At 53.8% G+C, this 13,569-nt stretch overlaps 1 protein-coding gene across 1 annotated transcript in view; it reads left to right on the plus strand.

Annotated features, from left to right (window-relative positions):
• Positions 1–301: 301 nt before the first annotated feature.
• KCTD16 (potassium channel tetramerization domain containing 16) overlaps positions 302–13,569 on the plus strand; it is a gene marked incomplete at both ends in the record, with an annotated part of 56,835 nt that continues 43,567 nt past the window's right edge. Inside the window, one exon of the mRNA XM_083871785.1 lies at positions 302–1,133. Within this exon, the coding sequence (XP_083727911.1) occupies positions 302–1,133 (832 nt within the window). The remainder of the gene's footprint in view (positions 1,134–13,569) is intronic.

Genomic DNA, 13,569 nt, shown 5'->3' on the forward strand with positions numbered 1-13,569 from the left:
TAGGCTGGGCTTGACCTTGGTTTTGACGGCTTTGTTGGAAGATGCGATGATGTGATTGCATGTCATGAGGTGACAGCTCTCCATCCTCCAGCCTCCGTGGCTCGGTGTACAAACCCCTTCTGCCACGCTGTCACCCATGGACGATCCACATTTCTCCTCTAAACAATCCTTTTTGGCTATTTTTATTTCCTCACTTCTCCTTTCCCCTTTGTTTCTCCTTAATACTGGGAGCCTTATTCCACCCTCTGATGTGATTGATAGTCCTGCTTCTCCCTGCTGCCGATTTCCAGTGTAAACTGCCATGGCTCTGAGTGGGAACTGCAGGACTTACCTCCCAGGCCGGGAGCAGGGCTCGGGGCCGCTCTCCTTCCCCGAGGTGGTGGAGCTCAACGTGGGCGGCCAGGTTTACTTCACCCGCCACTCCACCCTGGTGGGCACCCCTCACTCCCTGCTCTGGAAAATGTTCACCCCGAAGAGAGACACGGCCAACGACCTGGCCAAGGACTCCAAGGGGAGATTCTTCATCGACAGAGACGGTTTCCTTTTCCGCTACATCCTGGACTATCTCAGGGACAAGCAGGTGGTTCTGCCCGACCACTTCCCGGAGAAGGGGAGGCTCAAGAGGGAGGCTGAGTATTTCCAGCTCCCGGACTTGGTCAAGCTCCTGACTCCTGACGACAACAAGCAAAGCCCTGATGATTATTGCCACAGTGACTACGAGGAGATGTCCCAGGGCAGTGACACCAGAATATGTCCCCCCTCGTCGCTGCTGCCCCCGGACCGCAAATGGGGATTCATCACCCTCGGCTACCGAGGCTCCTGCACTGTCGGCAGGGAGAGCCAAGCAGACGCCAAATTCAGGAGAGTCCCCAGGATTTTGGTCTGTGGGAGGATTTCTTTGGTCAAAGAGGTTTTTGGAGAAAGTTTGAACGAAAGCAGAGACCCGGACAGGGCTCCGGAAAGATACACCTCCAGGTTTTATCTCAAGTTCAAGCACCTGGAGAGGGCTTTTGACATGTTGTCGGAGTGTGGATTCCACATGGTGGCCTGTAACTCCTCGGTGACCGCGTCCTTCGTCAACCAGTACACGGAGGACAAGGTGTGGTCCAGCTACACCGAATACGTCTTTTACCGTAAGTACCGCCGGCGGGGGGACAGGTTCCATCCTGGGGCCGCCTTTGGGCTCTGGGGACACACATTTCCCCCCGAGCTGTGCAGGTGGAGCGGGGCTGAGCCGGGCCTGGCTAGGTGGCAGCACAGACTGCCGAAAGCGCCCTGCCTGTGCCCGGAGGATGCGCTGGAAATCAGCCCCCGAGCGCTTTGAGCGCTTCCCGGGACACAAAACAGAGCGTGAAAAGGGTAAGAAATTTGTTGCAGAAAACATTCGGCTGGGATTCGCTTTGTAAAGGTAATAGAGGTTTGGTAATGGTGAGGCGCAGGCAGCCCGGCCATCTGTCAGCAGCAGGGAGGGGAAAACACAATCCCAGCCCTCTGGGGCCCTCCCAGAGGCGGCTGCTGTGCCCTGGAATGAGGCTGTGAGCACACAGGGGCCGGATGGGGCTCCTTACACAACACGGCCCTGGAAAAGGCAGTGTCCTCTCCAGGAGCGGGCTGTGCCCTGCCCTGCCTCCCGCAGCCACAGCGGCTCCGGGGCTGAGCCCAGAGCGCTCCAGGCTCGGTAACCGAGACTGAGCCCCGGGTACAGCTGGTTACCCCCGGTAACACCCGAGGAATCGGGGACCTGGGGGTCTGTGGCAGGAAATCATTCCACAACCGCTGGGCTGGAACATTTGAGAGGCTCAGGAGGCTGTTTGCCTCCATTTGCATCTGAGGAGGATGAAGGATGGAGCAGTTGTCCCGTCCAGCAGTGTAGCCACGGGATGCTTTGGGCAGGGGGACAGAGGGACAGGGGGACAGGGGGACAGGGGGATGGAGGGACAGAGGGATAGAGGGACAGGGGGATAGAGGGACAGGGGGACACGGGGATAGAGGGACAGGGGGATGGAGGGACAGGGGGACAGGGGGACAGAGGGATAGAGGGACAGGGGGATAGAGGGACAGGGGGACACGGGGATAGAGGGACAGGGGGATGGAGGGACAGAGGGACACAGGGATAGAGGGACAGGGGGATGGAGGGACAGAGGGACAGAGGGATAGAGGGACAGGGGGACAGGGGGACAGGGGGACAGAGGGACAGGGGGATAGAGGGATAGAGGGACAGGGGGATAGAGGGATAGAGGGACAGGGGGATAAAGGGACAGAGGGACTTAGAGATAGAAGGACAGAGGGACAGGGGGACAGAGGGATAGAGGGATAGAAGGACAGAGGGATAGAGGGGCAGGGGGATAAAGGGACAGACGGATAAAAGGACAGAAGGACAGAAGGACAGAGGGATAGCAGGACAGAAGGACAGAGGACAGACAGATAAGGCAGAGCTGCTGCCCTGGCTGTGGTGCTCACAGTGAACAGGCTCCTGGCGTGGGGAGCTGACAAAAGTTTCCCATGGACGATGCATCAGGAAGTGAACAGTTGGGGTGTAATTCCGTGGATTCAGCACCATCCCCTCTTGTGTGGGGCTCAACAGGCAGCCCTAATCTGCTTATGCAATGAAGCTTAAGTTAGCATCCTGAAAAGCCATCTGGGTTTTTGACATCTGTAGATTTACTTAAAATTAGTTTTCTAGCTGGATTTCTTAGCAAAATAGTTCTAAGGTCATGGATCCGCTTATATTCCAACAGGGATAGATGATTTGTGTTATTAAGAAGCTTCTGCTTGAAATTACAGTGTCTTGTACGAGTTCTAGGAAGAGAATTAATGTAGGTAAAGGAATGGATTAGAACAAATTGTGCTGGCATTTATATTTAAAGTAAGGAAAAAATATAAGTTCTTTATAGGCACAATGGTCTCTGCTAATTGAAGAGAGGATGAACTTGGGTTTTCTGAATTAGTAAATACAGACTCCTGATTTTCATATTTCTAAAATTTTTACCTTCAAGGCTTGCTCACTGCTCGCTCATCACTACAGCCAGGGTAGGGACCAAGAGGAGAGGTACCATAGAAATTCTGGAGAATGAAAGTCCATAGCAGGTGTCACAAACTCTTCTCTCCTCAGTAAAATCCAGTTGAAGTTCCTGGAATGATTTCTATGCAGTTTATCAGGCCTTGGATTTGGCTCTGATCAGTTTTGTGGGGTTTTGACACCATTTCAGTGTCAGAGGTGGATTTTCCAGAGGGTCCTTCCCCAGGTAGGAGCTAAAGCCATGGCTGTGGTGCCAGGTGACCCTTTCCTGTCCCAGCTGAGTGGTTCAGTTCTGCTGCTGCTGCTGCCATGGAGCTGCAGACCTTCCCAGGGCTGGCTGCAGCTGATGCATCTCCCAGCAGGCTCCAGAATTCACCTGCACCAAAACAATTCCCTCTCCAACTCTCCTGAAATAATTCCCTTCCAATTGTCCCCGAGCCGTTTCATCCGAAACTTCGAGGACCAATAAACCTGACATCTGGCTTTGCAGCGGAACGTGGCGTCTCCTGTGCAGCTGCTCAGGCAGAATTATTTATTTAGGCCCTGCCAACTGTGGCTGTGTAAGCATTAATCCATCAAGCTGCTGTGAGCAGGTTAATGGGCCTGAGCCTGGGAGGTGTGTGGCACAGCTGGGGAGGCACAGTTTGGCTTTGCAGGGCTGCTCAGGAGCTCCTGGGAAAGGCCTCATAGAGGAAACCTTCCGAGCTGGAAAAGGATGATTAGCTCCAAAGAAGGAAGAATACAGGGAAGAATGGTGTTTCAATACACCGAGTACATTGTATGCTCCAAATACCACCGGGAAGGTTAATGCCTGTGCTTGGCATGAAGATAAAGAGCATTTTCCATGTGCGAATCCATCTGACGGTGGCTGAGATGGGCTGGAGGGGGTGTGAGCTGAGCAGCTCTGACAGGGAACAGCGTGTGCTGCTGGAGCTCTGCACCATCAATACTGCACAGCCTCTCATCCCCATGGCCCATCCTGGGGCTGTTCAGGCTGTGTGAGGATCCCTGAGTGCTCCCCGAGGGGAGCCTTTCCCAAAACCAGCTCTGCAGGATGAGCCTGGCACAGCAGGCTGAGGAGAGCTGAGGAGAGCCCGGCCAGGTCTGGGGACAACAGGGACACAGCCGGGCTCCAGCCAGCCCCACACGGGCCAGGGCACGGCAGGGCTTGGGGACAGGCTGGGATGGGGCACTGGGGCCACCCCAGGACAGGTCTGTGGCACACAGCCCCTGCAGGGCTGGGGACAGGACATGGCAGGGCTTGGGGACAGGTCTGTGGCACACAGCCCCTGCAGGGCTGGGGACAGGACATGGCAGGGCTTGGGGACAGGTCTGTGACACACAGCCCCTGCAGGGCTGGGGACAGGACATGGCAGGGCTTGGGGACAGGCTGGGATGGGCCAGGGGAGCCACCCCTGGGCACATCTGTGACACACAGCCCCTGCAGGGCTGGGGACAGGACATGGCAGGGCTTGGGGACAGGTCTGTGACACACAGCTCCTGCAGGGGTGGGGACAGAGCACTGTCACGCTCCTGCTGGCAGGAGGTGAGAGCTGAGGGGCTGCTCATGCCTTTCCTCTCCCTTCAGTTTCTGCTGTAGCAAAGATATTTCCTTAAATTCTCTACTGGTTATGGCTGGATTTCTGACCAGAATCTTTTTGTGGGTTCCCCCCCCACTCTTGCTTTAATGATCTAAAAGTGAAACCTCATTGCCAAACTCTCATTTCTGAAGAGGGCGAACAGCCTCTGCTTGGGTATTTTCAGCCTTTATAATGTGATGAACTGACAGTGTGCACTTGAACATCTGGTGACGGAGGTGCTGGGGGCGGTGACAGCAGCTGGGCTGGGCCAGCCCTCCAGAGCCTGGCCCCGTTCCTGGGCTGTGACAGCCCTGTGCTCCTCTCCTCCAGAGCCCACAAACAAGTCCTGTGCTCCTCCAGACCCCAAAAACTGTCACTCTGTCCCCCTCCAGCCCCAGGTGACAGCAGTGGGTGACAGCAGTGGGTGACACTGTGCCCGTGGCTGCTGGGACTGCCAGGAGAGCAGAGCACAGGGAGGGAAGGGAGCAGCCTGAGTTCCTGCCAGCAGAGCTGTGACACAGCAGGATGTGTGTGCCTGTGCCTGCAGGACAGCTGGGACCTGTCACAGCCTGGTGTGGCCTGGCACAGAACTGCCTGTCAGCCCCATCTCACACGGCTGTTGTCCCAATATCTTGGAGCTCCAACACCCTGGAGCCGTGTCCCTTCTCTCTGGGAAGGGATGATTGTCAGGGTGGTTGGTTTGATTTGGTGGAGCCTCCCCTGGCACAGCTGCACACAGGGAGCATCCCAGGCACCTGCAGATGTGCAGAGGGAAGTGAGAGACATTCCTGGTGCTGTGGATCTGGGAGCCAGATGTGGATGGATGGATGGATGGATGGATGGATGGATGGATGGAGGGATGGATGGATGGATGGATGGATGGATGAAGGGATGGATGGATGGATGGAGGGATGGATGGATGGATGGAGGGATGGATGGATGGATGGATGGATGGATGGATGGATGGAGGGAGGGATGGATGGATGGAGGGATGGATGGATGGAGGGATGGATGGATGGAGGGAGGGATGGATGGATGGATGGATGGATGGATGGATGGATGGATGGATGGATGGATGGATGGAGGGAGGGATGGATGGAGGGATGGATGGATGGAGGGATGGATGGAGGGATGGATGGAGGGATGGAGGGAGGGAGGGATGGATGGATGGATGGATGGATGGATGGATGGATGGATGGGCGGATGGATGGAGGGAGGGATGGATGATGCTCCTGCAGGCCCCGTGCTGGCCCCACTCACTCCAGAGCCCTTTGGATGTTGGGCCTCCCCCTGCTCTGTGCAGGAGCTGGCCAGGTGTGGTTGCAGCTGCAGGCTGATGTGCAGGGTTTTTTCTGAAGAAGGCTTCAGAGTGTCCCAGGGTAAACAGATGAATCCTCTTGGGCAGGGATGTGCAGGAGGAAGGAAAAATGCCAGGTGACATTCCCCCATGCCTGTCCATTGGACACAATTCCCTGGGATGATCCTGGGGTCTGTTTCCAAAAGGATCCATTTGGGATTGCAGCTGGGGCCTTGTCACTGCGTGTGTGTGACTGAGTAAAGGATCCCATCCTGATGTGCCTACCACTGACTCATAAATTCATTGTGTGGCAGAAATTTGACTCACAAAACGGAGCAGCCTTTGCTCAGTGACACCCACAGCTGTGCTGTCAAACAGGCGAGATGTGGGAGAGGAACATCACCCAGCCCTCTTTAAACCAATAATGCCACATGATCCAGGAGCTGCTGCTGCCTGGTTTTAAATCAGTGGAGATCAAAACGACCCCAAAGCAAGCAAAATGAAGTCTAATCCAATGAATAATGCAAGCCTCTTCCCCGCTGACAGGAGATGTTTCTGTTTCCAGGTAATTATTGTCATCATCGGTGCCTCTGGTCCCCCTTGCCAAAGCAAACACTCTCACCAGGATGATCATCTGCAGGTGCTGGGGCTGCAGCCAGCCAGGTCTGTCAGCCTGTTCATGGCTGGAGGACCTTGCTCTGAGCTTTTTGCTCTCCCAGTTTGTCAGGGGAGGCTGAAAAACCTGTAGAGTTGTTGATTAGAGTCAGTCCATAGATGAGAAATGCTGTTATTTATTGGAAACCAGTTGTGTCAAATCTGATTGTCAGATTAGGCCAAGAATCTGCTGCTCAGTGAGTAAGCAAAGCAAAGCTTGACTGAAGAGTAGGTTGGATTTAGGGCTCAGAGCTCGTCCTAACAGTGTTGAGGAGGCAGCAGGGATGGCTTTGGGTGCTGGGCTGTGTCTGCCCAGTTCTACTGGCAGAGGCGTCCCTGACCCCTTGGGTGTGACCTTTATGGGCTGAAATGTTTCTGTCCAGACCTGTCCCCCTGCTCCCAGCACCCGGTGGGGATGGGAGCCCACCCTGTGTCCCAGCAGCAGCACAGCCGCCAGGCAGCTCCTGCCGAGGATGAGCCTTGTCCCCCTGTCCCTGTGTCCCTCTGTGCCTCTGTCCCTGGTCCCTCTGTGCCTGTGTCCCTGTGTCCCTGTGTCCCTCTGCCCCATGACTCTGGGGGAAGGAAGGAAGGAAGGAAGGAAGGAAGGAAGGAAGGAAGGAAGGAAGGAAGGAAGGAAGGAAGGAAGGAAGGAAGGAAGGAAGGAAGGAAGGAAGGAAGGAAGGAAGGAAGGAAGGAAGGAAGGAAGGAAGGAAGGAAGGAAGGGGCTTTGTGTGCGAGGACATGACCCAGCCCTGCCTGCAGAGGTGTTGAGCAGGCTGTGGCTGCAGTTTGTGTTTTCCCTCCCTCCCCAGGCTGCCAGGAGGGCAGGGCACTGTGCCAGGGGCTGGCTGGAGGCAGGGCCTGGCCCTGGGCACTCTGTGGGCACGTCCCCACTGTCCCCAGCCAGCAGAGCTGCCACAGGGCCAGCAGGGAGGGACTGCAGGCACGGCCTCCCTGGGGCACTTGCAGTTCTGCTGCTCTGTGATCCAGAAAAACACCATAATGGCTAAAGGATTAACCAAGGAGGGCTGGCATTTAGGGAGAAAAAAAAATAATAATAAAAAATCAATATATTTGGAAGCACAGGCTGGAGCTGGCTTTGTGCCTGGAGCAGCACAAGGTCCCACAGCCCTTTTGGGGAGCTGAGCAGGGTTTGCTGTGCTGGCAGCACCCTGTGCCAGAGAGGGAATAATGTGGGCATTGGGAATGCCAGCCCTGCTGCCCCAGCCCTGCCTGGGGCTGCCCCATCACCCCGTGCCCCTCTCTGCAGCTCCCTCAGCCTGCTGAGCTCTGGCCTTTCCCAGCTGAAACGGAGCTGTGGGTCTGAGGAAAACACAGTCACAGTGAAGGAGTGTAAATAAGAAAACACAACCCGAGATTTGCAGCTCAATAAATACCAGCAACATATTGTGCACGCAGACAAACACTTCCTTGCAGCAGGTTGGGGTTTTTTTTTTTCTGTCCAGCCATCCTGGATTTGTTTAATTTTGTAACCAAGATATTTTCTCAGTTTCTCCCCTTTTTTTTTTTTTTTTACGGTTTTTCAAGTTCAAACCTAATGTACAATAAATATGGAGACACGAAGCAAAATCTAAATTACATCTTTGCACACGGAGAGAAAAACCCTTTTTTTTTTCTTTGAGCTTTCTTGCTCACATTTGTATTTTTTTTTGTGAAGGAAGAAAAGAGACCAAAGTGCTTCAATTGTCACCAAGGTGTGATGCAGCCTAAGCTGGGCAGACCCAAGAATCCTGTGGCAGTGATTTCCCTGCTGCTTTCAGACCTACTCCAGTTAATTCTGGAATTAAGCATTGCTGCCATTACCAGCCCTGCTAATGCTGCTCCCAGTGCTAAAGGAGCAGTGGAGCTCACGCTGCAGATTTGCTGGGCTCAGGGAGGTGGTGTTCAGATGATTTGGGAAGTGCTGAACACCAGGAATGACTCCTGTGATCACCCAGGGCTGCTCTGAGGGCTCAGGTGTGACACAGGACTGAGGTGATGTAGGAGAAGGAGCTCAGGGCAGAGCCTGCTGTTACCCCAGGCTCATGGACTGACTGGGCTCACAGAGAGGGGCTTTTTACCAGGGTTTTACGGGGCTTCCAACCCAAACCATTCCATGGTTCTACAGTTCTATGACTTCTGGAGCAAATGTCCCTTGGAGTGATCGTCCCTTGGAGTGATTGTCCCTTGGAGTGATCGTCCCTTGGAACGATTGTCCCTTGGAGTGATTGTCCCTTGGAGTGATTGTCCCTGGCTTTGCCTCTGCCGGCAGGGGCTGAGTACATGAAGTGGAGGACGCCCAGCAGAGCCCAGGGTGGGCTGTTCCCAGTCCTCCCAAAGCAGTTTGCTGAGTCAGCTGTCTGATGGTGTTTGAAGGAGAGCCAGGAGTCGAGCTGTTGGAATTGTTTTACATTTCAGCAGCCGGTTCCAAGCTGTGCTGAAATGTCTGTAAATGTAAATTGGTCAGTTGGAGGGTGACCCTGGTGACCCCCCTCTATCGACTCTCCCTCCTCCCCTTTCCCATCCAGGAGCTGTTCATACATCACTTGTGTTACAAATTTCCCTGGATCTCCTAACGACGTGATTAACGATTTCCAGGAGCTCATTGATTACCTGTTAGGGCAGCTAAAAAACTCCTCTAGCAGGAACAGAGTGAGGAGAGCTGGGGCCAGCCTGGTCTGCAATCTGGAAATTCTGCTGCTGTGATGTTGAAGAGTGACTACATCATCCCTAAATACTGAATTCCAAGGAGGAGAATGATCCTGAGCTTTGGGGAGTGTTTCTGGAAGAATCTGGGGGGAGCAGCAGCCTGAGGGATCTGATCCCAGCCTGGATTTGAGCTGGGAACAGACCCAGCACTGCCCTCCTGCCTCCTGCCTTTGGCCAGGGCCTCAAAGTCAACTTTAGAGGAAAAAAAAACCCAAAAAAACACCTCTCTGCATATTTTGGAGGAGACTCATTTCAGGACTTCAGATTGAATTTCCATCAAACTGAATCAGAGTGTATTTTTACAGAGCGGAATTAAATCAGGCTGAAATAGAACCCAGTGGAACATGCTGATTTTGACTGGATTTTGCACTTTAAATATTTCCAAAGCCAAAAAACTCCGAGCAGAGCTTGAGCGAGGAAAGACCACACCACCAGAGGGTTTGGGAAGGTGTTTGTGCTCCTGCAGAGGGAATGTCAGTGGATTTCTGTGAGCTCAGAGCTCTCATGGTGTGGGCAGGCACAGTTTGGTCCCATGGAGATCTCAGGCTGATCCCAAGGCAGGGAGGTGAACGTGGTTTATTGCAAATCTGCCCTTTGATGCTCCTATAAAAATGTGATTTTTGACTAAATCTGCCACCAAGACTCTCGGTGGGGCTTTCACAGGCAGCTGGAGGAGAATTTTCTCTCTCAGTGCCTCAGGGTGTTGTCATGAGTGGAGGGGAAACACTGAGGTGCCTCATTGAACATCTCAAGCCCCCTTGTTCTGATAATACCAATAACGAGGAATTTGAGGAGTTACTGCCTGTTCTAAAAGTGTGTTGCCTTTGGTTTTCTCTGGTTTTCTCAGTCAGTGCAGGGAGCTGAGCCTCCAGAGCCTGCCTGCTGCTTTTTCCTCTGCTTTGATGTTGCAGCATAATTGTGGGGAAAAATAAATTCCCATTGTCCTCCTTGTGGAGCTGCAGAGGGAATTCTGTGTCTGAATTAATGGGCCAGCGGTGGTCAGTGGTAGGATAATTTTTATGCATAAATAATGCCATTTATTATATTATTGATGCCCTTTCTGGTTGCTGTTGTGTTTATAGGCAGAGGAGCAGCTCTGAGGAGCTCGGGTCGATGGCAGGAGCCCAGCAGAGCTGCCCCCAGTGCAGAGCTGGCCCAGAGTTTGTGCTGCCCTGCCCTGGCAGGGTGGGCTCCCCTGGCTGGATCAGTGGGGAGGCTGCAAATCTCTCTTTGTGGCACAGAAAATGGATTTAATCTGCTCTGGTTGGGTGCAGATGGGCTTCCCTCAGAGGTCACTGCTGGGAAAAAGTTGCTGAAAACTTCCTGGAAGTTGGATTCCTTCTGTCTCAGGAGTTTGATCATGACAGGCTGTCACAGAGTCCCAGAATCCTGGGATCTCAGAGGGTGGAAAATCCCTCCCAACCCATCCTGTCCCATCTGTGCCTCATCCCCACCTTGTCCCCAGCCCAGAGCACTCAGTGCCACCTCCAGGTGCTCCTTGGACACTCCAGGGATGGGGATCCAAACCTCCCCGGGCACTCCCAATCCCTGAGCACCCTTTCCATGGGGAAATTCCTGCTGCTGCCCACCCTGAGCCTCCCCTGGCCCAGCCTGAGGCCGTTCCCTCTCCTCCTGTCCCTGTTCCCTGGGAGCAGAGCCCGACCCCCCCGGCTGTCCCCTCCTGGCAGGGACTTGTGCAGAGCCACAAGGTCCCCCCTGAGCCTCCTTTTCTCCAGGCTCAGCCCTTTCCCAGCTCCCTCAGGGATTCCCCAGCCCCTTCCCAGCTCCCTCAGGGATTCCCCAGCCCCTTCCCAGCTCCCTCAGGGATTCCTCAGCCCTTCCCCAGCTCCCTCAGGGATTCCCCAGCCCTTCCCCAGCTCCCTCAGGGATTCCCCAGCCCCTTCCCAGCTCCCTCAGGGATTCCCCAGCCCTTCCCCAGCTCCCTCAGGGATTCCCCAGCCCTTTCCCAGCTCCATCCCTTGCCCTTGGCTCGGTCCTGCCATCACCTCTCGTGGTCAGGGAGGTTTTGTGCCCTCCCTGGGGAAGTTCCCTTGGGCAATGTTGAGCCCTCGGGTGGTTTCACTCTCCTGGCACAGCCACAATCACCAGGATGCAAAATCTCTCCTTTCTATGGGAGAAGAGCAGTTCCCAGGTATCCCTGATTTCATTAATTTGTGAGCATTCAGGAGAACAAACCCTCTATTCTCTCAAGTCAATGCACTTGTATTAGGTGAGGATTAAATCATTCCCTTCCCTCGGAGCAGGGTCTGCAGACACAAACCTTCCATGCCTCCCCTCGTGTAGACAAAGAACATTTCAATAAGGCTGCTGATAAAAATGCTTTCACTGGGAGAGGCTTGATTAAAGAATCTGCTGCTTTAGAGCCCTGTAGGTGAAGGCAGAAGTCAAGAGGTGCCATTTCGTGCAGAGGGATTGAAAAGTTCGTTGAAGTTTGGTCTGTGGGAAGAGTTTTCACAACTCAGTGACATCTCCAGTGCTGGGGAGAGCCCCGGCCCCAGAGCTAGTGGAGGTCACTGGTGGGGAGGATCAAACCCTGCTCTATCCTATTCCCATTCCTAAATCTTCCAAATACTTGAGTTGTACCTCGGGAACATCAGTGTTCACTTTACACAAATTTTCTGGGTTTGAGAAGGCCAAATAATCTCTGCTGTGCTGAGACTCCAGGGACTGGAGCTGATCCATCTGAGAGTGTCAATAATTGCCTCCCCTGCCTGCAGCAGCAGCCCACGAGTCCCTGCAGGCTGGAACAGGCAGGTGGCACGTTGGCAGCCGGGCCCTGTGCTGTGGGAGGATGACAGATCTGCCCACCTCTCCCTGAGCAGCTCCACTCTGAGCCTCTTTGCTTCAGCAGATCAACCAGGGCATGGCTGAGGCTGCTCTGTTCCTGTCATGGGACGGTTCCCATCCCTGTGGGCTGCTGTGCCAGGCCCACGCACACTCACTGCAGGAGCTCAGGGGTCTGTGGGTCCAGCAACAACAGCCCCGGGACCCCCAGCAAGGCTGGCTGAGCAGGAGGAGCCCTGGCTCCCACTGCAGAGCAGCCTGGGCTGCAGCTCAGCTTTGCTTTTCTTGTTTTTGGCTTTGGCACAAACACCGGCAGAATTCCAGCCTGGAGTAAGGAAGCTCCAGGGAGACCCAAGTGTGTCCTTGCCCATGGCAGGGGTGACTCTGGGTGGCTTTAAAGTCCCTTCAGTCCTTGCCCATGGCAGGGTGGCACTGGGTGGCTTTAGGGACCCTTTGCACTCCCAGCCCATGGCAGGGGTGGCACTGAGTTTTAAGGTCCCTTTGCAGTCCCTCCCATGGCAGGGGTGGCTCTGGGTGGCTTTAAGGTCCCCCCCAGCCCAGCCCATCCACATTTCTGTGACTCACGATACTGAAGTGAGTCTAAAAACATTGACAGATTTTCTCTGCAAGAGGACAATCAACCCACAGGCAGCGAGGGAAGAGCGAGCCCTCCCCCAGAGCCGCTGGAAGGAGCCTGTGCTGATGGAAATGCAGCACAAGTGCAGCCTTCTCCTGAGGGAAGCTAAAAGCTACATGGCAGATAGTAAATAAATAATTGCAGGGAAACATTGCACATGGATTTCTTGGGGAACAGAACTTAATTAAATTTTGTGAACATGCCTACATAGTTCCATTGATCAGGGAAAAAATGGATACGGGCTACGTCTGTGAGATTTACTTGCTTGGTTGTGTTTTGCCTCTCTTCCCTCCCTCAGCTTCACTCACTTCATATCCTGCAGTGGTGAGGGAGCACATTTCTGGTTTTCCTCCGTGAAGAAATTGATTCTAAACAGCACAGGACATGATGTATGGTTTGTAACTCTACAATATTGCCAAGGAAAAAAAAAATTACTGAAGAAGGCCATGCAGATATTATATTAATTTCCATTTTAAAATGGATTTCTTCCCACTAGGACCAATAAAAAATATGCAAAGACTTTCAACAGCCTCTCTAGCAAAGATTAATTAAAAGACAGGATAAATCTTGCTGGGCTAATTTAGCAAAGTAGATTTTTTTTAGACACTTCACGGGACAATTTTTGCCATTGAATCCAAACTTATACCTGATTTCACAATACTCTGGCTCTGGCTGGGACCTCAGATTCTCTTTGTCATCACAAGCAGAGTCAGGGAGGTGAGTGTGGCTGTGCCTGGCAGAGGAGCAGAGGGGCAGGGCATGGGGTGGGGCTGGACCTTCCCCATGGGGTGAGGGGTCCCCACTGCAGGGGCTGAGCTCTCCTGAAGGGCTGAGCTCTCCTGAAGGGCTGGTTCCCCTCTGGAAGGGC

The sequence above is a fragment of the Zosterops lateralis genome (genome assembly GCF_965231275.1).
Source record: "Zosterops lateralis genome assembly, chromosome: 14".
NCBI classification, from domain to species: domain Eukaryota; kingdom Metazoa; phylum Chordata; class Aves; order Passeriformes; family Zosteropidae; genus Zosterops; species Zosterops lateralis.